The sequence below is a fragment of the Tinamus guttatus genome, unplaced genomic scaffold (genome assembly GCF_059628265.1).
Source record: "Tinamus guttatus ecotype Peru unplaced genomic scaffold, ASM5962826v1 Tinamus_guttatus_pri_ptg000497l, whole genome shotgun sequence".
Lineage (NCBI taxonomy): Eukaryota > Metazoa > Chordata > Aves > Tinamiformes > Tinamidae > Tinamus > Tinamus guttatus.
Window position 1 is genome coordinate 138663 of NW_028289031.1, and position 26111 is coordinate 164773.

Sequence of the window (26111 nt, forward strand, 5' to 3'; positions counted from 1 at the left end):
AAAAAAAAAGAATTTATAGTGTGAAACAGGCCAACTTTCCTCCTCAGTCCCGTCTCTTCCTGGATGCCATATTAATTTTAAAAAGGAAAATTATAGCTGCATACTAGCGGACAATAATAGGAATAAAGGGAATATTAGCTGTTCTGATAGGTGGCTGTGGATTAATGACCTTGTGGAAAGAACATGAGTTGATGAGCAAGTACAGCTGCTACTTCCCAGAACTGTGAATTTGAATTATGACTCTGTTAAAAGTGTAGGTGATAGTTGTGTTTAACTTTACTGAGGCAAATACCTTCCCTAGGAATATCTGCTGTGGTTCTGAAATCTTTTCTAGACCACCTTAGTTGCTTTTCATTTCTGGGGGGTTTTGTTTTGTTTGTCTTAATACAGAGACATTGGTTATATTGCCTATGTAGGACTGACGTAAACAATACTTCTTTCTGATGTGCTGTAGTGTTTACTGTGGCAATATTTAAAGTTCCTGTCAGAATTACTGTTGTCCTAGGTGTACTCTACAATCATGTTATAGATGCCAACATCCAGCTGTGAAAATAAATCTTGAGAATTATTCCAGACTGGCTCCTTGGTTAAAGTTTAGTACCTTTTCTTTGTCTTGCTGCTGTTTCATTTCTTTTTTTTCCTCTGCGTGTGTGTGTGTGCGTGTTAGTTTTGTAAGTCTTTTCTGCTTCAAAAATAATAAGCAAACTTCTTTTGTTTTAGTTTCTGTGTTGTACAGGGGTATTTTGAAAGGATTATCTCAGTGCTACTGCTGCTTCATAGAGGTACATACGATAGTTTATTGTTGGTTCTGCTCTCAAAAGAGAGCCTTTGCTATGAAAATGTTATGCCTGTAACTGCTTTTATCACACTATGCTTTTAAAATGAATGATAGAAGTTATTGTTTCAAATAATATGCTGCCAATTTTAGGAATATTGTTGCAGTATTCTTTTTTTTTTCTTTTTTTGCTGACTATTGCCAGTTAGATAGAGGTTCTTATTTTGATTTGCCTAGTGATGCACACTTGTCTGCTTTGCTTGAAAGTTAGTGTGTGCTTTTTTTGTCTTTTGGGTTTTTTTGATGATCAAGTTAAATTGGTGTGCATGTCTGTAGGGGGAGAGACTGTAATTTTATGTAACTTGCCTGACACTTTACCCTTGGAGCTCTTCATTTTGCTTTAGCTGTTTCTAAGTCATGCGGGGAAATCTTACAAAAGTCTTCTGATGGAGTTATGGCATAGAAATGGTCTCTGAATAAAACCTTTCAGGTTAGTCATTTGTGAGCTGCACATATTTGTTTAGTTTAAAAAATAGAATGATTTTTGTAATGTTAACATATACTGCTTTATCCTTGCGTCGGCCTTATGAGGTTTTTTTTTTTTTTTTCACTGTCACTTTAGAGAATTGTCACTGTCTGCATAATGAGCTAATATGTCCATTTTCTCCATGATGTAAGGTAATATGGATGCTGGGGATTATTGTGCGGGGAGCCAAGGCCATATCTAGCTTAGCTGGTGATGAGCCTTAGGTGACGTATGGGCCCTCAGTGGATGAGTCTTGATGCTGTTTTCGGGTCCAAACAATCTTTGCCCAGATTCAGTGTGAACCTCTTAAGGTTCTGTGGTCTCCTGCATCCAAATTAATGAGTACTCCTGGAATAAATAAATTGGGAAATGTAATGCAGAGACAGCCATGTAGGTCTGCAAAAGCCAGTTTGTGTCTTGCTACTCATCAGTTCTTTCTCACTGGCTGTTGAGAACCTGCTTGGCTCCATGCACAGTTGCTCAATTTTCTTCTTCTTTGCTTTTTCCTATCTGGTAATAGGACCACAGTTTCAGAAGACCTTACTTGTATAGGGCCAGCATGTTACTAATAGAGTTAATAGTTAAAACTCATCACTGCAGCAAAAACATCTCAGGACCTAGACCTAGCCATGTAAGCTATGACTACAGCCATATTTTGGGATATTGTTTAAAGTAATAAAACTTATACTACCAAAAGCAACTGAGATGTCTGTGCAAGTGGCTCCAGTACAGCTTGTAACCCTCATAAATGCCCGCAGATAATTTAAAGCTGTTTAGTTGGTGTTTCCTTTGGTGGTGGCCTTTCTTTTTCATGAACCTGTCTCAGAAGTAAAAACCTGGCTCATCAGGGAAACATACGGACAAGTCTATCAGCATTCTTACAATGTGTGTGCTGTATTTGATGCAACTTGCTTAAATTCACCCCAAACCTCCCTAGTCTGGAAGACTTTTTTGTACTGTTGCAGTATGTTCTTGCATACCCGTAGATTGCTGAACAATTTCAAAGATGACTCTGACCCAAAGAGTCCATTTTCTTAGATGGTTTTCAGATTGACTGTTCTTAGCTATATCTGAAAGACTGCATTAGCATTTTTTCATGCTAATAAGTGAAGTCAGTAAATTTTGTATATATTGCATGTCCTGGGGGGCCGGAATTCAATATGTGAATTTTTCAGACATTCATGATAGGCATATTCCTAGGCATATTAGGTACACTTTGTAGAAAGCATGAAAAAAAAAATCCATAAAAAATTCCATAGGAACTTAAGGAAAAATTTCTTAACAGTGAGGGTGACAGAGCACTGGAACAGGCTGCCCAGAGAGGTTGTAGAGTCTCCTTCTCTGGAGATCTTCAAAACCCGCTTGGACGCAGTCCTGTGCCACGTGCTCTAGGTGACCCTGCGTGTGCAGGGGGGTTGGACTAGATGATCTCTAGAGGTCCCTTCCAACCCTAAGCATTCTATGATCCTATGATTCTATGAAAACAGGCTTGCTGTAAAAATGGAGGTTGATGGATGTCAGATAGAGGTGAAAGTTGCTTTTTGATGCTAAATAAAAGTTCCTGGGGATACCATGCAACAACTACTTGTAACAAACAAGGAAAAGGGAAGTGAGAATGAAGCTGAAAAGCAGTAAGGTTCAAATATCTTTGACACAGACACCATCTTGGTATTCGTATGGTATTCAGCACAAAAGGTCCTAAGGTCCTTTCTCTGCTGCTGCTGCAATACAGATAGGTGAAATAATTGTTTTAGGAATTTTAAAAAAATCTTACATGTGTTACTTAGTTGTCATGTTGCTCTGTAAATATTTTTTGTTTTTCTGTGTTTTTTTTCAGTTTTCTTCCTTAATTTTTTGCCTCATTTTGCAGTCTGAGGACCTCTGTTTATATTTTCCTTTTATACTGTTTTTTAATATTCTATTCTGTTTTGCCTTTTTTGTTTGTTTGTTTGTTTGGCCTTACATGGAACACTGCGAACAGGCATTTGAGCAATAAGAGATGGGAGCAGTAGATGAGAAATGGGTGTAGGTATAGGGGAAAAATACAAAGGTGATGCCGATTAAAAGGCATAGTAAGAAGAACCAAAGTAACTGCAAATTATATCCTGTTTGCTATTGGTACCTGCAGTTAATAACCAAAATCAAGCATGTCTGTCAAAGCAGAGAGTATGGCAGCAACTATTATCAAAATAGTCTATATAAGTGGAGAAACTAAACATAGCTGTAGCTTTAATTTAAACTTTTTAAAGTTCCGTATGTACTCTACAATTGTTTTATGACAGAACCAGAAGTAACATGCAAAGATTTTCTTCTGTAATTTCTTAGTAGATTGCTCAGGGGAATGAAATGGGCATCGTATCGAGTTTTCCCCGCCATCCTTCCTTTTTTTCATCTAAGTTTCTAGGGTAGGAGCCAATTAGTTAAGCTCACCAATGATTGGTGATCTAGGAATTGAAATGAGTGATTATGTGCTAAGTTTTGTAGAGGTGTAGGTGTCTTAAAACTTTAGTGTCTAACACTGTTGTAATCCTGAAGTTACTTACCCTCCTTTCCCCCAAATGACTATGGTGGCCATTCTCCTGACTAGGTAGGTCTGTGTGTCTTCAGCCATGGCGATAGCTTGTGAATGTTTGCAATACTTGCTCTTAGCTGCAGCTTAAACACTTTGTGGTTATTTGGCCACAAGAATTAGTCTTCGAACATTTGTTCGTTTTGTGCCAGTTCGTAACTTGTGCCAGGTACACAGCAAATCAGAATGGATAGCTTACTCTCCAAGAGTGATTTAAAAGCGAGTTATTTTTCAGTCACGTTACTTCTCCAGTATGGCTCTTTGTGTGCCTTTGTGGGTGGCTCTGGCAGCATGAGAGGAGCGTGGGGCCAGAATGAGCATCTGGACTCTGATAGTGGGAATGCTAGCTTTGCTCATGGTACCAGCTTGTGTCACTAGGGTTAGCTAAGTACAGCTTTTCAGCTTTTTTTTTTTAAAAAAAAAATCTTTGAGAAAAGATTCACTGGTATCCGTTTCCTTTACTGGGAAAGTGAACTCTTTAGGAAAGTGCCTTTGTCTTCAGTGTTTTGTATTTCTCTCCATTCTTTGCACTGTTCATTTATTTGTAAAGGCAATTACTAGCAATGGGCAAATCACAGAAATGACACTCATTTCTGGGTGGTCTATACTGCTTTTAGAGCAGGTGTGGAAAATGTGTGCTTAAAGTCCAAAGTGCTCTAAGCAGGTGCTCTTTTCTCAAGAGAATGAAAGCAAGCACTGAAAATGGTCTAGAAAAGAAGTAGAGGTTTAGCAAGGCTTTCATCATCTAGCAAGCAGTACTTGGAATAGCTTACATTTCTGTGAGCACCCTTGTTTAGTCTGTAGCTGGTCATACTGGTGCAGATTTTAATGGGTATGCTTTATATTATGTGTGCAAGTTCTGCTAAATGTTCTATGCCAAAATAAATTGTTAGTTCAGCAACTCGTGCAACTTCCTGACTTTAGTGAAAGCACAGTAAATAAGGCTTTGCATACCTTTTGGATAGCTGTGGGGTGTTTTTTTTTTTTTTTGGTTTTGTTTTGTTTTTTTTTTTTTTTAAGCTGACCATACCATCAGTTGTTTGCTGCTCTGGCAGGGCTCAGCAATACATAGCATGTTCGTGATGAGGTATGTGGAGAAATAAGAAAGGGATTTGATTCTTTATGTCAGTTGTTCCACAAACACAAATTTTAAGTTTTCATGTAACACTCATGCCTGTGTTTAGTCTGTTCTAGTGTGACGTTTATGCAAAAAAATGTTTACTGTCTTTTAGAGCATGTATGTGCATAGCTTTAAATGGGAATCTTGCTTTCCTATTTAGAAATTTGTTTCTGTGGCAGTAAGTTGGCTTTTCCAGTAGCATCCAGTATACCCATTTTCTTGTTCCCCCCCAAAAAACATATACCAGTAAACGTAATGCAAAACAACTTCAGTTCCTAGTTTTTCACTTGTGCTTTGCATATTACCACTCTAACCTAAAAGCTTAGTACAAGACTTTTTGTTTGTTTTGTTTTGGTGTGTTATGGTATGGTATGTTCTCAAAAGGCAGTTACCAGTGTCTTGGCAAAACAGTCTTTTGTTCCTATACATTATCTTAACTGCACCCAGTCTCTGCATATGGATGTTTTGTGGCATTAAGAGCAGATCACTTGTGCAGAGGTATGTAGAGATCTGATGCAAGAAAAGTCTGAAGTAGTTTCCTTGCATTAGTGTCTTTTTAGTGACTTAAATTGCAGCAGATGCAAGAAGCGATTGGGTGACAAATCAGGAAGGACTGTTCTGTGAAGTTAGTTACTGGAGCCTACAGGACCAGTCGTTTGAGAGAGTGGGAAGAACTTCTGCAACTACATATGTAAGAGGATCATTAGAGATCTGTACTTCATTGGTCAGAGATGTGAGGAGCAGGAGTAAAAGAGCTTTAATTTGTTGTGGGCATTTTCTAGAAATGAAGACTTCTGATTTTTTTTTAAAAAGAGTATATTTCATTTCTTGATTCCTCTGTATGTTTTTAAGTTATTTCCTTATGAGGTTCTACCATGCAAGTGTGGATACCAATCTCACTGTAGACCTCACATATGCTACCTTATCTCTGCAGCTATCATTTTCTGGCAATATATTAGCCAAAAAGACTTTTGTGCTTATAAGTGTCACCAGAGAGAAACTGTGCAACCTCAAACTCGGAAATATTTCTAAAGGTTAGATCAGTAAATTAGAATGTTCTTAAGAACACTGTAAGAATTACAAGAAAAAAAATCAGTTTGAAACGCTATGAAGGATGATTGCCTGACTTTTTTTTTTTTTCCCTTTATGTAGAACCTGATTCATCTGAAACCTGGATTTATCATGATCAAAATACTGTTTCCTTGGAAACATTCCATAAAATTAAACTTGTTTTCAGTTTGAAATGAAAGACTCGAACTGTCTATGGCATATTTTGAAACACTTAGAGAAAAAATTTAATAGCTCATTTCTTATTGTGATTGTGTAGACAATAAGACTTTTGGATTACCATATTCCTGCAAAATTCTGGGTGCAGGCTAACTGTATTGAAGATGAAATTGAGGCACCTTGTTGTTGTGTTGTATTTCTGACCTTAAAATCTAGTATTAGTAAGGACAGAGTAGGAAACAGTAGGAGGACATTGTTTGAACCTTTAGAGCCTTCAAGTTGGTCAATTGCAAAGCCTCTTAAAATGTTGTTTAGTCTTAAAATTCTTACAGATACTGCAGTTTTTCTTCTGCTTTCACCTTTTTACTTAACTACTTATTTGGCAGTAAAACAAACTGCAGCCACTGGCATGTATAAAAAAAGACATATAACTGACATTTTTCAGAGTATGTATTTTTTTTCCTTAGTTGTCAGCTGATGTGGTCAGGATGTTAGCAGTTGTTTTGTGGGTGTAAAATATCTTTGCTTCAACTCAACTGCTTTGGGTTCCATACAGAAAATTATGTACCTTAGGCTCTACCTCTGTGTGGTGTACGGCCACGTTGCTTTAAATTTGTAGCCTGTGGGTGAAAACAAGATCCAGATACCAGCTTGATTATTTTTTATCATCATCAAAACAACTTGGATTTCAAGGTATGATACAGCAGCTCTTCCAGTTATACTATCTTTAATGTAACCTGTAGGCCCAGTGAAAGCAGGGATTTGACTTTATGGACACTGAGCTTCCTTACGAAATTCAGAGTAGAGAGACTTTTTCTTTTTTAATTACTTACATTTATGTCTAAGTATTTTATTGGTGTTTAAAAATAGGATAGAATATTTATGTATATTGGTTTAGCAAGAGAAATGAGGTTTAGCACTTGAATTCATCTTTAGCATTACTAAGTTTTCAAAGGTACCCGTGATTTGATATAGTTCTTGAGATGTTGTATTAAGATCTTAAGGAGCAGGGTGAACAGTATATAGTTATCTGAATTCTGATTATCATTGTTGACTTCCACATTTGAAAATTTTCTGTACGTTTTCCACATAGTGATAAGACAAAACAAAAACCCTTAGTTTCGAGTAGAAATGAGAATTGTGTGTCTTACATGAACGCTGTTCGTTGTTTTTATTTTTTTTTTCCATAACAGTGTCCAGTTCTATACTAGCTCTTGTTACTAATTTTTCTTTTTTGTTTTTGCTGTTTGTTTGTTTGTCAGTTTATTTTTATATTTCTCATACTTGGTCTTCTTGGGCATCTGCATAGAAACCTTGGACTCCAGCAAAAATGGGTGAATTCAGCTCTTTGAATGGAAAAATACTTGAAAATTGTTACCGTGAGGTTGCTGCTTCTCATATTTCGCTGCAGGCAAGCATAGACTTTTCAGTCTATGATAGTGGAAAAACATGGTATCATTATGTGTGCTTGGTACTTACTTTGTGGCAAGAAGCTGAATCTTGGTCTAATTTTAGACTTTTGTAGTTTTGCAGTATTCTGAAGAATTTGCATATGGCTTGCAGTTGTGACGTGTCAACTCAACAGTATGCTGAGATTTCAAAGTGAAAACCTGGAACAAGAGTAAATACAATTGGAAATGGAAGATAAAGAGTACTTGAGATGCTCTTGCTTCCCTGATCCTTAATTCTAATTTGAACAGACTTTAAATCAATTTTCAGCTTTGCTCTTTTATTTTAGTCTCTAATCGCTTGACTTCATGAATCCTACAACTAGTTTCACACATTGTTATTTATAACTTTGAGCTACTTTAAGACTTGAGCAGTTTAATGAGGTGCTGAGTAGCTGCAGGAGTGACCAAAATGCCTCCACAGCCTGAGCCCAGTGCTCGTGCATCCATACTGCCCTCCTGCGTTTTGATGGTGGGCAAAGAGAGGGAAACTTGAACACCTAGCTCTGCCACTGGGTTTCGCCTGGTCCGGGACACTTACGTGTTTTGGCATGAATAAAATTTATGTATCGGAAGATGTTTATATCTGAGAGAAAATCCACTGTCTGCATATTAGTGTCACTAGAACCATAGTATTTTTAACCTGTGGTGGTCAATTTCTGCACAGCTGTAATCCTGTATCTGTAAGTATATTGAAATAAACTTTTTTAGGAATATAGCTCACCTTGAAAGACTCTTGCAGTTGATGGACTTTTTTTTTTTTTTTTAATAATAATTTCAGAAACAAGTCCTTCAATTTGCTTGAAGGAAACTTTACAGCAATTTGCAGCCCCTTCACTAGAGTCCCTGGTGTCAAACTCTAGATTCCTCAGTAACAGTTCTAGCTTTATTGTCCAAGATGAAATGTTAGGTTTTTCCACTTGCTGCTTTCATTTATAATTGTTCTGTTGACTCTGCTGTTGCAAGGGTGTCTCAGTAACATCATTAGCTCTGCAGAAGAGACTAATCCTTTTGTTTGTTGCCCTTTGCTTCAGCTCTCCAGCCTCCTTAAGTGGAGTATCTCCAATATATATTTTTGAGGTTTCATTATGTTTGTTGGGGAGATGTGTGTTTAAGTTAGAAAATGTTGGAGTTGATCAATAGAGAAAGCAGAAAGCCTTTTACACAGTTAAGCATATGACTTACATGATTTCCTACACAGTTTCATTCTGTGTGTAGTTAGTGTGTAGTTAACCTGTTAGGTTAACCTGTACTTGTTAGCAGAATAATTCCTTAAAATTGCATCTTTCTTGAAGAGAATCTGAAGGCCCGATTTGAAGTCTTAAAACTTTTTAAGTTGGCACAAAGGCATATATTTTGTCTCATACAGCTTATTTCATGATAGATTTATGTCAACCAGTTTGAACTGGTGTCAGAATGAGCAGTGTGTTTTGGTAAATGAGGAAATGTTATGTTAGGTGATCTTTGAACATTTGCTTTAGTTACTAATTTGGATTTTTTTTGGAGTGAAAGTCTAGCCCTTCATTATGCTGTCTAGCTTTTTCTTGTTGTCTTGGGCTTGAAATTGCTTTTGTATCTTATTTATTAAAACAGATTTCACTGTTCTCAAGTAGTGTGATTTGGGGACAAAATTGCAATGTTTTGTCTTTACAATATTTTGTTCTTAAGTAGTTAAATTATATTGCATGCTTTTTTTAAACGTAGTGTTCATAAAGCTGACTTTTGGACTTTATGTAGCAATAATTTGATTAGATTTAAGATTATTGACTAGTACAGTAAAATATTTGATGCCTTTTGTTTGCCACGGGGTTACCAACAACTAAGTAGCTTAGGCAGGATATTTCTCCAGGTAGGCTTGTGCTTTGTGCCCCAGGCCTGCAACTGTCTTGTTGAAAAGGATACATTTTGCTGCTGAAATAATGCAGATTTTTTTCAAATATTTTGTAAAATCAGTCTTTTCAGGTTGTCTGCAAAGGATGATTAGGTGATGAAGTTGCCCTGTTTAGGATTTTACCCCTTTCAAAATGAGAAGTGGCCTTTGGCATTCCTCAGCCCTGCGTTACAGGTTATCCCTGTCATCAGTAATCTCTGTAGATAACCCAAAATGCCTGAAGGAGAAGAAAGTTGTCCTGCAGAGAAAGGATCTGTCTCTAGTAAACCATTTAAAGCAGGAATGACTTCTCTGTTCGGTTCCATTTCATTTATGCCAGCATTAAATGGTCTCTCAGCAGCTTAATTAGTATGTGATTAATCAGCAGTGTTTCTTGGCAATATCCTGCACACGCACACATTTTTGTTAAGAGACAGATTCATTTCTTTTTTTCTTTCATTTTTTACAGTTACATGGGAATTGGGCTTTCGGCACAGGGTGTGAACATGAATAGACTACCAGGTATGTTTTAGTATTTATTAGCTTTGGTAGGTTACTTATATTGCTTAGTTTTGTTTTTGAAATGTATTTGACTTTGGGAAAGTTGTGGTAAGTGCTAGTGAGCATAGCTCTACATTCTATTTATTTATCTGCATTATGTAAAGCATCTTATTGTTACTTATAATGCTATGCAAAAACCCTATACCAAACAAATTAATAATAAAGATGAGCAGCTATGATAAATTTTCTTGTCGAGCATAAAGTGAGATCTGCTGTTGTTTTCAGTAGTGTTACCTTTCCAATTTTAATGGTATGGCTGTGCAATGAACTTTAAGCTTTCGCTTTCAGTTCATTTATATGATCAGGGACTGTCATGACTAGTATGTGCGTGTGATATTTCTGTATAATAAAGATGTCTCTGTGTGTATTTTTATTTCAATTCATGTTTATATTATAAAGGAGAGATTTTTTTTAGAACGTTTACTATTAACCAAGTATAGGCTTATGCTGAAATGACCTTAAAATATCAGTATTCTCTCTTTTGCTTTTTTAATTTCTCACTCAGATGCCCTACTAGTATTAGGGTAGCTCAGATACTACTCTAATACTAATGCAAAATTCCAGTTACATTTGTTAACACATAAAGGTGATGAGTTGTTAGTGCGTGGCATTAAGCTTCTTCTGAGTAAGATTTATGATGCAATGCAAATAATTTATCAAAGATACTATTAATCAATGTAACTGAAATAATTTTTTGGTAGTTAATTTACTCGGAGATGCTTATTGTGTATATAAATCTGTCATGGATCATACTGATTAAAAGCCAACATAAAGATGGAAAAACTTCCAAATTAAACTGTTTTGCCACAGTTTGGCAGAGGTGTGGAGGGAAAACCCACAGCCCTCTTATTGTTAAAAATACGTAAAGTTGTCAGTATCAGTCATCATACTCAGAATGCATCTTACCCTATGAAATTCGGCAATTTGTGTTAAGGTTGTGCTTTTACTCAGTCTTTAATGTCATGGTAATGTATTCACTGAAGTCATATTCCTTAATCCAGGCCCTTCAGTTTTCTCAATGGATATGGAAATTGGATTGGAATTTGAGTTGTGGTTTCTTTGTATTATTTTGAATAGGCATTTGATAGATCTTTTGGGAAGATATTATAGTGCCTAAAAGTTCAGTTCTTTTCTAGTTGTTTTTACCTAGTAGTGAACTACAAAGAGCCCAGACGGGATTTTTAAAATGAACTCAGACTACGATTCCTTGCTGACTAATATTTCATTAAATGTAATTGTATGAAGCTTGTTAACTGGTTCTGCAGCTTCTTCACCTGCAAAATTAGCACTGTATTTGTACACATTTTGGTTTGCTAACTGTGACTTTCACATGTTTTGGGCAGTTTTGTTGTCGTCTTCCCCCTTTTAGCTTTTTTTGAGACAGTGAAGCTAGTGACTCTGTAGTCTAGAGACTGAGCTATTCTGAAGAGTGCTGCTTGCTGCTGAACCGTCATTAGGAATAATCAGAAGTGCATTTCCCCAGAGATGTGTATTTGGGCTTTAGCCAGAAAGAATTTGATTATGACATATGGCTGCAAGAGTTTTGTGAGATGAAAGGGAGAACAAGAGGAATCTTCATTGCTTTACTGGGGCGCGTCAGATCTGCAGATAGCTTTTCAAATTTGAATGTTGTAGCTGATTATATTTTCAGTGTTGATAATTTTGCAAGTTTGCTTAAAGAGAAAAACAGATTTTTTTTCTGACATGGTATTATCCACTGAATACTATAAATTGAACTGCATGTTCAGCCATTTTGATAAGAGAAGTTGTCTTTTTGTTGAAATGCATTTGTTAAGAAATTTTAGAAACCAGAAAGCTGAGCATATTAATTAACTTTATTAGCTTGGATTGGAATATACTAACTTTGCATAGCCTTGTATTAAAATAAATGAGTACCTTTGAAATGCTTTGTTCTCTAGGTTGGGATAAACACTCATATGGTTACCATGGAGATGATGGACATTCGTTCTGTTCCTCTGGAACCGGACAACCCTACGGCCCAACGTTTACTACGGGTGACGTTATTGGTTGTTGTGTCAACCTTATCAATAATACCTGCTTCTACACAAAGAATGGACACAGCTTGGGTATGGCAAAACACTGTTCCTAATGTTACCGTTTTGTAAATCTGATGCTTTCCAGGAATTTTTAGATCGAGCACTCTCTTCCTGTCATGAGCCAAGTGTTTGGATAGCTCCTTTAATAGTCTCATAATATATGGATCAATTAAAATTGGGGAGAATGATTCTGCATGTGCCATTTGCACATTTTCCTTGTGAATTTGGAAGGGTTCGCCATGACATCTTATTACATTGGATCTGCATTTATCAACTCAGGCCTACTGAAGGGACTAATTTGATGCTTAAAATATACAGTAATTCTTGTTCAAATTTGTATCAGTTAAGCCCAAGCCTGTGGATTTGTTCTAATTTTTTAATTACATACACAGCCAGTTTGGAGCAAGACTGCCAGTCTGTCCTCTGGACCAAAGAGAATGGGGATAACTTTAAAATTTGATGCTGCTAGGTGGGGAACATATAACCTCCCCGAAAATCTTTAAATCAAATGGGCATTGTTTCTGTTATAGAAGTGTCTTTTGTATTCCCAGTCTGGAGCCATGCATAGTTGAGATGAAGCCGTGAATTATACAGGTTTTCCTAAAATCAAATTCATTAAGTCTTTGTGATGAACTTTAACATTATGCAACATTGCAAGACAATTTTTATTTTGAAGACTGGGATGGGGGCATAGAGTTTTTTGATGCACTTTGTGTTAATTCTGTGGCTGCATGCAATTTATTCAGCAAAACCATACGTTGTAAGAAAAGAATGTCCATATCCTACGTTAAGGATAAGCCAACGCATTGGGACTTTGTGAATTGATCTTAGAAGTGTATTGGAAGAAGTGGAAAAAAGGGATCAGACTTGGAAAGAAATGAAAAGCTTTTTCAAGGGTAATAACATGGATGACAGGGGAATGCGGTAAGAAAAAGAAGGTCTAGCTTGAAATTAAGTAAGGTGTTATTGAGATATGGACTCTTAAAAGTCAGTGGTCTGTTTTCTACCACTTGCAAACATGAGGGCAGGTTGGTAACTTGTAAGGGAGTGATGCGATTTAATTTTTTCTCGGAACAGGACTCAGCTTGCTCAGGCCCTGAGCAATGTGGCCGAACTTTGGAGTTGCACAGTCTTCTCTTTAGAACAGGGCTTAGATGCCTCCAGAGGTTCCTTCTGATTAAACCGTTCCGTGGGCCCATTACGTGGCTAAATGTTCTTGTCATTTGAATGTATACCTGGAGTTAATACGTTAACACCTGCTAAGTGTTAAGGGCAGTGGGGAACAGTCTTTCCTATGGGCCCTATTCCAAGCGATATATCAGAATTGAAGATACAGGTTCATATCTTGTTTACCAAAGTGTAACCAAAGTGGGTTACCGCTGAGAACAGTAGCCTGCTGCTTCTATGTTTGGAGCTAGTAATGTTTTACCACAGGTAAGTTGGATCAGAATTTTTGATCAACGAAAAAGGCCTCAGTTTTCTGACCGTCCTCGGGGTTATGTGCATGGAAGAGCTAATAAGTGGGAAGGAACTGAGCTTCCACACTCCCTGGAAGTCTTCAAGTGGATTGGATTAGGCCAACTGTGAAATAACACATTAAAATGTGTTTAAAAGGGGAGCTGAATGGCATAGTTGAGGAGAGGCCAGTAAAATGGTATCTGTCATAGGGACAGCCTGACAAACATTTCAGAATTTTAGAAGGAGGTCTGGCAGCTGTTTTTGTTTGGTTAACTTTTCTAACTTGACTCTCTGATGTGAACTTTGCCTCTGTGTTGGGGGGGGGAAAAATCTGTCTTTCCAAGTTGTTGTTACTACTCGTTGTCCAAAATTCCCATAAAATCATGACTTAGACACTGATGTTTCTTTGGGCCATACTACTCAGCCTGTGTTGACTACACGCAATTATTTTTGGGCAAGTGTGAAATCTTGCCTTGAGAGAAAAAGGAGAAAGGAAAAACCAAAGCAGAACAGGCAAGAGCTGTGACCTAAATGCAGCGCGTACGTTAACTGTTTGTTTAAAGTGATAGGAATTGCCACTTGATCATCACTTGCCTATCCTGGCAACTGCCGTGGTCATTTTGGATGAGGATGACTTGGATGTCAAAATTGCTGGCCAGACAAAGCGATGATATCTTACAAAAAATCAGGGTGTGAATAGGTAATAAGCAGAATGATAGAACTGTGATGAGTTTGGAAGAAACGGAAAGATTTAGTCAATTCATGATTCTTAGATAGCCAAGATGTGAGTAAAGAATCCAGATACTATTGAGATTTGAGGTCTTGCTGAAGAGTGAAGATAGAAAGCAGGGTGGAATTCAGGATAAAAAGTAAAAAGCTTTGCTTTAATGTTAAATTTGAAGTGGCATTCACATAAAAATACAAACTTGAAGGGAAAAATAATTTGAATCGTCATGCACAAGTAAAATTGAACAAATATGCAGCACTGAAGGAAGTTATGAAATTGTGTTACTGTTTGGCTGTCAGATCTAGACTTCCTCTTATTTATTTGTAACTCAAAGCTGTTCTTTCTAGATTGCCTGAAGTTCCTGAGAACTTTTTTTTTTCTTTAATCCTGAGTCAGCAAAATTACCCTCTCAGATTTATGGGTGGATGGATGTTTGTGATTATGTAACAGGATATGAAACTACCTTGTTCAAAAGCCGGAACGCGCTCATGCAGATTACAGCGCCTTACTGGACTGGTTTAGAGTATTACAGATATATAATCTTCCATGTAACCATAATGACTACTTAGGAAGAAGACTTAATAGTGAACAGAAAAACCACTGACCTCTTCTCAATATTGAGATATGCAAGTGCAAGAAGATCTTCATATATTTTTACTTATCTTGTAAATACCAGAATTTTAAAACTTTCAGTCTGCATATCCATATGGTAGTTCTAAATTTTTTGCTGTACTTCGAAAATATGTACGCCTTTGAATTAAAATCATTTTTTGCCAGATGATGCCCCATTTTACTCAAAAACCTCAGTTGTGCCCAAACATCATGGATATAATCACACTTAGTACTTATTTTTGAATGTTTGGGGGAGTTTTCTGGACAAACAATGATATACTTAAGAAAATCAGGCTAGAATTCAGACATATGGAAACTAATCTTAATTTTGTCTTTGTTACAGGCATCGCTTTCACAGACTTACCGGTAAGATAAGTGCATTTTCAAATAGCTGATAATAATGTGTAATATTGAGTGGTAATTCACAATTATCTTGTGCTTCCTGGAAACACAATGATAATCCATATATAATATCAGATGTTTCTCACCAATTATGATTTGTTAACTTAAGCAAAAAGTTTTTTGTTTTTGCAGCAATCCTTGTGCAGAGATGGGCGGGAAGGTGTCCTGTTCAATCAGAAGTACCTGAATATAAATCTGAAATTTACCAGAAAGTAATATATGCAATTAGTTATTGCTCTCTTTGGCAGGTGCAGGCCTTATGTCCAATGTTGAAGCACCAACATGGTGCATATTCACAGAACTATATGTCATATACAGAAAGGTTGGTTAGTTGAGACGCTGATAAGTTCAGTTCCTACTTGATGGCTAGATTTCAAAATCTTTTTCTGTTCTATTTGTTCTACAATATGAAACATGTTAAAATAAATTTTAAAAAATGCTCTAGGGAGGACATAGATCCCCAAAGTCTTTTCAATTAAACTGTACTTTGCTTCCATCATTGCGAATGTGTCCTCTATGTGTGACACTGCGCTTGCTTTGCTTTGTCTCCTCCCCGTCGCCTCAGGTTTATGGGGTTGTGACGCAGCCGCTGCTGCAGCTCGGGGGGACAGGGACAGGCATTAGGAGACAGGGGCGGTGGCAGAGTCCTTGCTAGTGATGTTGCAGACACACGGGGACACTTTAATCTGAATTTTGGAGCTGGACTCCTCCTCGTTATCATCTGTTGAGTGTTTTTTATCTCATGAAAGAAATCTGACTCTTGCAGCATTACCTAGTCTAGATAAGACTGTGATTTTTTTTTTTTTTTCCTAAGGCAAAAAAGGGCTTTGTTATGGCTTTAACAACCAGAATATTCTTCTTTAGCTGCACTGGGATTCTGTGTTCCTAGTGACCTGCATGTTTGTGACTCCTCACCGAGAACTGAAATTCAGTTAGATTATTAGTTACTATATGTGAATATGCTATAGTTAAGCATATTATATGTTAATAGTATGCTTATTTATAGGACTGTCCTTTGATTGAAGTGTAAATCTGATGTAGATTAAAAAAAAAAAAAAAAATTTGCCATTGCTTAGGTTCTACTCATGTTTAAGAAAGTTACTTTGAACCCGCCAAGCAGATTTTACCCTTCTCATATTTGGTGTACTTTGAATTTGCACCAAGACCTAATCTCTGAGGAGAAAGTAAAACTAAAACCACAATAAATGCTTTAAAGTCTTTTTTTAGATACAAGTCCAGGAATTCACGAGAACTTCAATGCACTGTTACAGTTCCTTTTAGGCGCTACACTTGGACTTTGAGGCTAATGAGTTCTCTATCCTGTCAATTCTTACCACTAAAATTCAGCGATGTTTTAAGTATTTCACCCCCAAAGGAAAATGGCCCACTTTGTAAGTTTAATTTTTGTTCTCTTTTTAAAAGAAACCTTAATCCATCTCTTTAAAAAAGCATTAAAAATATGTTTAATATTCTATAAAATCGAACCCAAATTTGTAAACTTTAGCACAGTTTTAAAAACTGCATTTTCTGACTAGAACAAGATTTATCAGTAAGGCTTTTTTTATTTCAAAGAACTTTGACCACTGGGAATAAAATATATCAGATCTTTTACTGCTGTATTGGTTTAAGTTCCTTGAACCACTGGACAGATCATCCAGAGGTGTTTGTTTCTACACACCAAGAGTAAGATTTGGGATATTAGAGATTTGGAAAAAAAAATGGGGAATGGATAATAATAGGAAAAACTAACCAAAAAATTTCTTGCAGCCAAACTTGTACCCTACAGTAGGCCTTCAAACACCAGGAGAGGTTGTGGATGCTAATTTTGGACAACATCCATTTGTATTTGATATTGAAGACTACATGCGAGAATGGAGAACCAAAATTCAAGCACAGATTGACAGATTTCCCATAGGAGATCGGGAAGGAGAGTGGCAGACAATGATTCAGAAGTAAGAGTTTGTATCCTGTTGTTACAAATATATAAATGTTTGTACTGGGTGAGTTCAAAGGTTTTCAAGACATCTTTTCTATTGTCTTGACCGTGCAAATAATATTAAAATTTCTTATGAGTAGTTTGACTGACAGCTTTGGAGTTATCTATAGTATTACTTAAAAATTTCTAACAACGAGTGTAAATCATTCAGATTTGGGACTAATTTGGGTTGGTGAGATTAGAAAAAATGCTATGGTCAATGCTGGCAGTTTTAATTGTGCTCTGGAAATTTCTCTTCCCTTCCTGCTGTGGCACATTGCTGTATTGGTTGGAAAAAATGTAGTTATTGCTTTGCATTTTTTATTTCTTCAGTAAAAACAATGCTCAACTTTTTTACTTCAATATATACAATAAAAAAAGAAAAAAACGGAGGTAATATTGTAATTGATCCTACCTTTGGGTAAAGACAAAATTATAAAAATTACCAAAATAGACTGACTTTCCGGTGGAGTTTTGTTTGTTTGTTTTCCCACAGTATTTTGGAGAAGATACTGGCTCATAACTAACCATATTATTTTTTTCAGACTGCTTTAGGAATGTCTTGAATTTCAAATAGAGTTTAATTAATTTGCCTTTTTTTTTTTTTTTTTTTTTCCCCCCAGGAAAGGGATCTTGCATTCAAGAAGCCCTCAGCTTTATTTTTACCTGCAGCTAATAAATGTTTCTGAGTTTTGTTTTTGTTTATTTTTAGAATGGTCTCATCTTACTTAGTTCACCATGGATACTGTGCAACAGCAGAGGCATTCGCCAGGTCCACAGACCAGACTGTGCTAGAAGAATTAGCTTCCATTAAAAATAGACAAAGTAAGGCTGGAAAGCACGTTGCATCCTTCTCCCTTTTCTTTTTAAACACATTTAACCTGAAACTTTCTCTTAAATGCTATCATAGAATTTTCTTTCAGCATTACTTTGTAGTGCAATTCATTGCTTTCACCTAAAATTACACATCTGTGAACAATTAAGATGAACTTCTGCACTAATAGTTTTGGAATTTGTTTAACATAGAGAAATGTGGAAAGTTACCAGTTGCGTCTCTTGAACGGAAAATAGTTATTTGTCTTAAATGTGTCTCATGTCTTCTAATGTCTCTTGAATTGTGTTTGTAAGAGCTAATGGTCAAATATAAAATATAGTCCTGACAAAAGCTGAGACTTTCAGCTCAATTGTGAAAAGTAGTGGAGTTTAAAGAGTATTTTTATGTCAAAAAAGTATTTTATATTTTCAAGCCTACAGTTGTGAAGAGGGGAAAAAAGACAAAGGAAAAATAACTTTAATAGTTGAGTTCTGTTTGGCAACACGATTAAAACGGTGCCTTCTCCATTTGCGTGAGTCCCTGCTGCAAGAACAGGAGCATTTCTGTGACTGTGGCACGTAGAACAAATTGGGTTTTTCTCGCCCAGAATCAAACCTCTGGGAATGGGCTGCAGTCTGGATGGTCTTGGGTGACCGTAGTTGGCCATGTGCTTATTTGGAATGGTATGAAAAAGAAAATTTGCAGCATAGTGTCTGTAATCTTAATCCAGCTCTAAATGAGCGATTTGAGTCCAAAGTAGTTATACCCTGGCAATAAACACTAGTATTTAATGAGTAGTCCTTTAAGTATTCATAGATGAACTGCAGTTTTTTTAAGCTTCCTTGATGAAGGCTTTAAGGAATGATTTGTGGTCTGTCTTTACACTTCTTTTTTCTAAAAGGGAAAACCTGTTGATTGATGCTTGCAGTGTCTTTAGTCATTTGTTTATACATGTTGATCCTAAAATGTCCTTTTAAACTGATGTTGTTTTTGATGAAAAGAAATTCAGAAATTGTTTTTGGCAGGATGAATGGAGAACCCATTGAAACAACATAACAGCTGTACCAAGTTTACTAGAAAAAAATCCTAATCTCTTATTTGTTTTTTGGTGAACAGGAATTCAGAAATTGGTTTTAGCAGGAAGAATGGGAGAAGCCATTGAAACAACACAACAGTTGTATCCAAGTTTACTAGAAAGAAATCCTAATCTCTTATTTGCATTAAAGTGAGTCTTCAAATTATACAGATGTGTGTTTATAGATGACACAGTACTTCTGGGACTAGACAGTTACTCATTTAAAGCTTTCACAGAAACTTAAGCAGCATTTTTAGCAAATGTATTTAGTTCACATTTTCTTTATGTTATATTTATTTGCTACATATTTTATTAGGTTTTGTCATCAAGGTTCTGTGTTCTGCAGCGTAATTCACATCTCAGCGTAGAGTTGTCCTCTAGCGCTGTTTTAAAAATCATTTCCAATCCTAGAAGTTACCACATTCGAGACATTTGAGTCTTGTCACATAATCTGGTCCCTTGCTCTGGATGCCTGATTTACAGACCAGTTTAAATAAACAACGACCTATCTCACTCCTTCCCAAAGAGTTGCCTTGGCTTCCCAGCGCACGTTGTCCTTCAGTTCCTTCTGGCATTTCTTACATGCCAACTGCACTGATGCTCCAGCATTTTGTATCATGTTGTAAAGTTTGGTGCCAAACAAAAACAAACTGTTGTCAAACATAAGGAGAAAGTAATACAATTTTATGTACCGTTAAGAACTTAGAAGGTAAATGATCAAATCTGTTGTGCTCGAGCGCTAAGCAGAATTCCTATGATACTGCTGCGAGTTGATCACAGAACTCCTAGGCCTTATTACGTGAACCTCCTAGGTGAAAGCCAGGATCTGTTGTTCAAATTTTGCCTATTTTATTAAGACAGTCCAAAGCTAAACATCATGCAGTATTTCTGAACTTCATCAAAGTCCCTAATAAAGTTAAGTTATTTGTCAAAAAAGGAACAGCCTCTAAGGGGAAGGTTTGTATATGAGGTTGCTTTTCTTTTGAAACTTTTCCAATACAAATGTTTAATGTTAAACTTCATCATTGTCATGCTTACTGTTCCAGACATTTACTTTGAGAGCAATGACTCAGGACTACATAACTTCATGTCCTTCTTGAGGAATAACGTTGCCCCTGCCAATAAAACAAAACAGTTAACAAAAAAACAAGTTCACTTAGTTCTGATGGCTTAGGTTTATTGCTGAAATCTGGCCTTGAAGGATAAGGTTCCTGTTCTTCTCCCTCACAAATTCACCAATTTTATATTTTGGTTGAATACTCTTAAGCTCACTGAAGATTGGGTTATTGACATGCAGTATTTTGGTGTTTTTTAAATACTCTTTGCATAATTGACTCTAAAATAATGGTTTTCATTAGTAAAGTGACATGCAGAAGTGGCTTATTGGCTTAACTGCTTTGTCTTTTGTTCAGGGTGCGCCAGTTCATAGAGATGGTGAATGGTACTGACAGCGAAGTGCGGTGTTTGGGAGGCCACAGTCCAAAATCTCAAGATAGTTACCCTGTTAGCCCCCGGTCATTTAGCAGTCCTAGCATGAGCCCCAGCCATGGAATGAATATTCACAGTTTGGCAACAGGAAAAGGGAGCAGCACACACTTTTCTGGTAAGGTGGCTTGGAGAACATACTACATATGTAAAGAGTTGTCTGTAATTTGGAGTACTGGGAAAAGTTAACAAATACTGAAACTTTAAGACTGATTATTTGTTTTCAGAATTGAGGCAGAACTCTTTCAGAATTCAGAACTACTCAGAACAGTGATTTTTTAGTGATTTAGTGTTTTAAAATACGTATTCTCAGTTGTTTGAGAAATGGGAAGCATATAAATGGAGTCAAATCTTTTTCGCGTCTGCTCTTGCTTTTACTAATTGTTTGCAAGGTAGGTTGGTTTTTAAAAAGGATTGCTTCTGGGAAGTAGGTGATGAGGGTTGCAAGGTAAACTTCCGTTGTCCTTTGGGTGCTAACTTGTGCCTCAGGCAGACGGGTGTAAATTCAGACTGCTTGGTGTTTGAGTAGTGAGTGGGACAGTGGCAAGCAGGGGGCCTTGAGATTTCCTAGGTGGCAAAAGCAGAAGCACTCCCTGGGACCTGTGTCTGTATTAGAAGATACCAGGGAGCTCTGCTTTGGGACTTGATACAACTGGGAATTACATATTTGCTTCAAATAGCAGTTTCTTCATTATATTTCAGAAAGGTCAGATGAGATATTAGCCAGTAATTGAACAGTATGGTATAATTTTATATAGCAAAGCATAGTATTAGCAATTAAAGTAATTATATGGGGGAAAGGGATTGCTATGTGTGAGTATAGCAACACATGAAGTGTTTTCAGCACTGAATTTTATTGTATATTGATCAGGAGAATTATGTACTTAAGAATTAGTAAGATGAATGTCTGCTTCCATTCCTCAGGATTGCACTGGACTAGAAAAGATTTTCTGGCAGTGGTGTATCAATTCTGAAAATCCAGTTCTGTATTTTGCTGAGAGTTAGGCCTGTTTCCTTTGTACAAATCACTTGTTACAGATGGGTTTATAAATAATTACAGTTGTGTAAACTTCTTTCTTCCAGGCTTTGAAAGTAGCTGCAGTAATGGAGTAATATCAAACAAAGCGCATCAATCTTACTGTCACAGTAAACACACAACCACCAGCTTGAATGTACCAGAACTCAACAACATAAATGTATCAAGATCGCAGCAGGTTAACAGCTACTCCAGGTGAATAAACTCCAGGTGTTTCCAACTTACCTCAGTGCTTGGGTTCCCCACGTGTTTGTAGAGCAGGGAGGAGTTCAGTGGGACGGGACTTTCCTTTGAGGGAGAATTGAAATGTGCAGCACGAGCGGCCAAGGGGACATGCAGAGCACTGCTGCTCCTCAGCTCGGTACACGCTTGCGCTAGTGTGCGTTGTGCTTCAGCTGCTCTTGATAAATGGACCATGCTGTTTTCCTGCTCGGTTAAAGAAATGCAGGAAGCAAAAATAAACTGCTTATAGCAAGCCATGACCGGCTACGAAGTTGTATAGGGCAGATTAACGAGCTCCTAAGCACTTGGGATTTTAATTTAAAACACTGTCAATAATTTTGAGTCCCCTGAGAACACACTGGTTTTTATGGAGGGGAGTAGCCAAGAGTGCTATTCTTAGAGGAGTTACCCAGTTCTGATTGAATAGGATAGGAAATAGTTTGGATAATGAGATGTTATTTAGATTCTTTCCATTTGCAGCAATATTTGCAGGGTAAACAAAACAGAGGCATGTGAAATGTGGACTCTTGCATTTCATTTCTAACAAGAATTGTGTGCTTAACTGCAATCACTGTCACTGTGCGTTTGCACAATCTCTTCAATTCAGAGAATAAAAATAAATATATTAATCTGGGCATAATTACCAAGCTGTAGCTTGCCCAGGCATTTAGAAAGTATGATGCTGTTGATTCCTCTGTACTGCTGGGCACCTAATGTTTCATCACCTGAAAATGTTATTTTTCTGGATGTTAGTGGTGGTTGGGACAGCCTTAACATCCCTGGTGCTCTGGTATTACCACTCGTGATGGAAAAATCTGCGATCCAACCTGGTAGTATTTGAAAGCAGGATTGTTAGCCAGGATAAAATAATGTGCTGAGGTTGAGACAAGGATGACCCTACGTGCTTGGATGTGAATGAAAATTGTTGTGTATTCCTCTCTTTGCAGCAATGATGTAGACATGGAAACAGATCACTACTCCAATGGGGTTGCTGAGGCTTCATCCAATGGCTTCCTAAATGGTAGTTCTAAACATGATCACGAAATGGAAGAATGTGACACAGAAATGGGTCTGCAGTGATATTTCTTACATTTTTATTAAGTGATGGCAACAAGGTTATGTTTTTACTTGCAATGCTTCCCAACTTGAAAATTAGGGATATGCGCTGAGAACTTAGTTTTGTCTTGCTGATGTTTTATGTAAATCTTGTAACACTGATTTAAGGGGAACAGATGTTTGCGTGACAGCAGGGGGAAGTAGTCACTGATGCCAGTTTAAATATCCGTGAGTTCCTAAGAAAATACCTTTGAGGTTATTTTAGTGGTTTAGCACACCTAGCTTAAGGCTAACAGTTACTTTTCCGTCTTCCCTCCATCCTTTTATCACCATGGTCCTCATGGCATCCTAGCACATGGCAGTAAGAGCTGAAACTCCAGATCACTTGTATTTGAAGAATATAAACTCCGTAGGCGTTAATAGGGAATGCTCAGGGAAAGAAAAAAAAAAAAGTGATGTGAAAGATTGTTATCCACTGAAGAAATGCCCTGTTCTGCATAGTAGAGCTCTAAAAGGCGACCCTGCTTAACTTGAGCTGTTTCCTGTTCAGTCACACTTGCTGAGGTGACAGGCGAGTTATTTGAGCACCCTGCGTGCCAGGGCACCTTGGCAAGAGAGCCGTTCCGCACGCCGCGGCACGGGCAGCCCTCCCCGGCCACTGAGGCTGCAGGCAGATGCCCCACGTGCCCAGCGGAGGGTTAGACGCGGTGGTTGTTACTGGTGGAAGTACCTGAGAAGGGGCTGAATCCAGCCCGACATTTCTGCATTTGCAGAGCTGCCTTTTTAGATGGCTTTACCCGGGCCTCAGTTACGTAGCCGGCACGAAACGCAAGACTCGAGATGGTGTTGCTGGTAATCCCAGAGAGCAGCAGCCCTTGCAGACGTCCTTGCTGGGGGCGCGCTCGTGCCAGCCCCACGGTCTGGCCGCTCGCTCCTGCAGATCTCCAGGGGAGAGAGGGCGGCCCTGTCCCAGCACCGAGGGCCGGTGCCCAGGGCCACATAACAACAAGGCCTCGCTGCTTGCGCACAGAAAACGCATCTCTGCTCTCTTGCAGCCTGTCCCACAGAGCAGCTGCCCAGGGTGCAGAGCTGCTGTGGTCTTTTTCTGTTTGTTTTGGTTTGTGGGTTTTTTGGGTTCATTTTAATTGTGGTTGTTTTCAGCCTTGGAAAAATGGTGTCTTAGATTGGGCTGCTGCTAGCAACAACCACCACTGAACAAGGACTTGAGGGTGCTCGACCTCTGTAAAAACATGTTGCCTCTTCAGCTGCATGCGCACGCCCCAGACTCTGGGAATTATTTGTATTCTATTTCTGCTTTCTGAAGTATTCCCTGTATTGCTCTGTATGTAGCTTTACGTAGGCAGTATTTTTCAGAGCTGATATGCTTCCTTCTAAGAAAAAGTGAAAATGACTGTTTTATTCTCAAGTACCTGTTTTAAATAGTGGCCAATACCATAATACAGCAAGGTTAAAACAAGAAGGAGGAACCGTTTTGTAACAGAAGGGTAGTTCAGAATTCTGTTAGTGTCATCGATGCGGGGGAAAGGCAAGGAATGGATAAACCTTTTCCTACAGGTTACTGGAGTTGTTGGAAAAGACTTCCAAGAAAATAAGGATTGATTTACTGTTCGCAAATATTAATATCCTCTGAAATCACTCCTATTTGTGAAATAACATGGAAGTAATGTAGTATGCAGCAAAGAAATTGCTTCTGATGTTCCCCTAGATTATAAAGAGAGCCTTAAATGTGCAAGTTACTAAGCTAACACATTTTACAAGGAGCGTGGACTTTATATTAGATCATTTGGAAGGACTTCATATATCTGAATAGTTTCTGCTGGTGGTTTTGTAGCAGTGCCTGTCTTGGCAGTTTGGGAAATACACACGTTTTCTTACGTTAACCCAATTTTGACAGTTGGTGTACCCTAGAGGTACCATGCCAAACAACTAAAAAAGTAGCTAGAACTGCGTGCACCTCTTGAAGCAAGAAGCAGAGTCTGCTTCCCAAGGAAGCTCTGTCTATACATCGCATTGCATGAGGGAAATAAAAAGATGTGTATTTAGGCAGCAGGTCTTTAAAACACGAACACTTCTAACTCATGTCTTGGTTTAAAAAACAACCATGACCCAAAAAAAAAAAAAAAAAAAAAACACCAGCACCTCTAGACTGGCTTTGCTGTTAACAAAATCCTCTAAGATACCACTACTTAAGGAAGAGTTCAGCAGCATGTAGTGTAGTGCCACAGTATTTCTCTGGCTCTGCTTGTTTCTCTCGGAGAAACCCAGTTTGTTCTGAATGCAGCTGATGCTCTAGTTCCCGTGGCCTGTGCTGCCAGCGTGTTTCATGGTGGTGACGACGGTATCGTTCTTGCAGAAGTAGATTCCAGTCAGCTACGGCGGCAGCTCTGCGGCGGCAGCCAAGCGGCTATCGAAAGAATGATCCACTTCGGGAGAGAGTTGCAAGCAATGAGCGAGCAGCTAAGAAGAGAGTGCGGCAAAAACACAGCGAATAAGAAAATGCTGAAGGTAGGGTCTGGATGTGCTCCTCGTTAGTCCTGCTGGCTGAAGCCCCTTTCTGCGCGCAGCAGGAAAACATTGTGGGGTCTTCCCAATGGAAGAAGTGTTTGGTCAGCTCTGCTTGCTTGAAGTGGGACAAGTGCCGTACTAACTTGTAATCCCAGCGTTGGCATCCCTCATCAGTACAACCACCTTTGTGCTGAGTCAGGGTGAATTTTTTTTTTTTTTCGCTAGTAAATACAGCTGTGAGATTTAACAAGAATAATCTTTCCACAGGATGCGTTCAGTTTACTTGCGTATTCCGATCCCTGGAGCAGTCCTGTGGGAAACCAGCTTGACCCGATACAAAGAGAACCTGTGTGCTCAGTGCTCAATAGTGCAATACTAGGTAAGGCCGTGGGGCTCCGTGCGGGGCAGGGGCCTGGGCTATACTGTGGCAGTGTCTGTCGGCAGAATAAAATGAAGAGTGTTGAGGGAGTTAATAGTCAATCCATGTAAAATCCTTTGTTCTGAAACTACGAGGTGCCTTGCTCACTGCTGGCGCTGTGTGGGGAATCTGAGTATGTCACTTCACTGCTC

At 38.1% G+C, this 26111-nt stretch overlaps 1 protein-coding gene across 1 annotated transcript in view; it reads left to right on the forward strand.

Annotated features, from left to right (window-relative positions):
• RANBP9 (RAN binding protein 9) overlaps window positions 1–26111 on the forward strand; it is a 36137-nt gene that overhangs the window by 8964 nt on the left and 1062 nt on the right. The window contains exons 3-13 of the mRNA XM_010228235.2: window positions 10005–10057; window positions 12016–12183; window positions 15294–15316; window positions 17120–17304; window positions 18040–18152; window positions 19258–19366; window positions 20629–20819; window positions 21785–21932; window positions 22907–23028; window positions 25390–25541; window positions 25809–25920. Coding sequence (XP_010226537.2) covers window positions 10005–10057; window positions 12016–12183; window positions 15294–15316; window positions 17120–17304; window positions 18040–18152; window positions 19258–19366; window positions 20629–20819; window positions 21785–21932; window positions 22907–23028; window positions 25390–25541; window positions 25809–25920 — 1376 coding nt within the window. The remainder of the gene's footprint in view (window positions 1–10004; window positions 10058–12015; window positions 12184–15293; window positions 15317–17119; window positions 17305–18039; window positions 18153–19257; window positions 19367–20628; window positions 20820–21784; window positions 21933–22906; window positions 23029–25389; window positions 25542–25808; window positions 25921–26111) is intronic.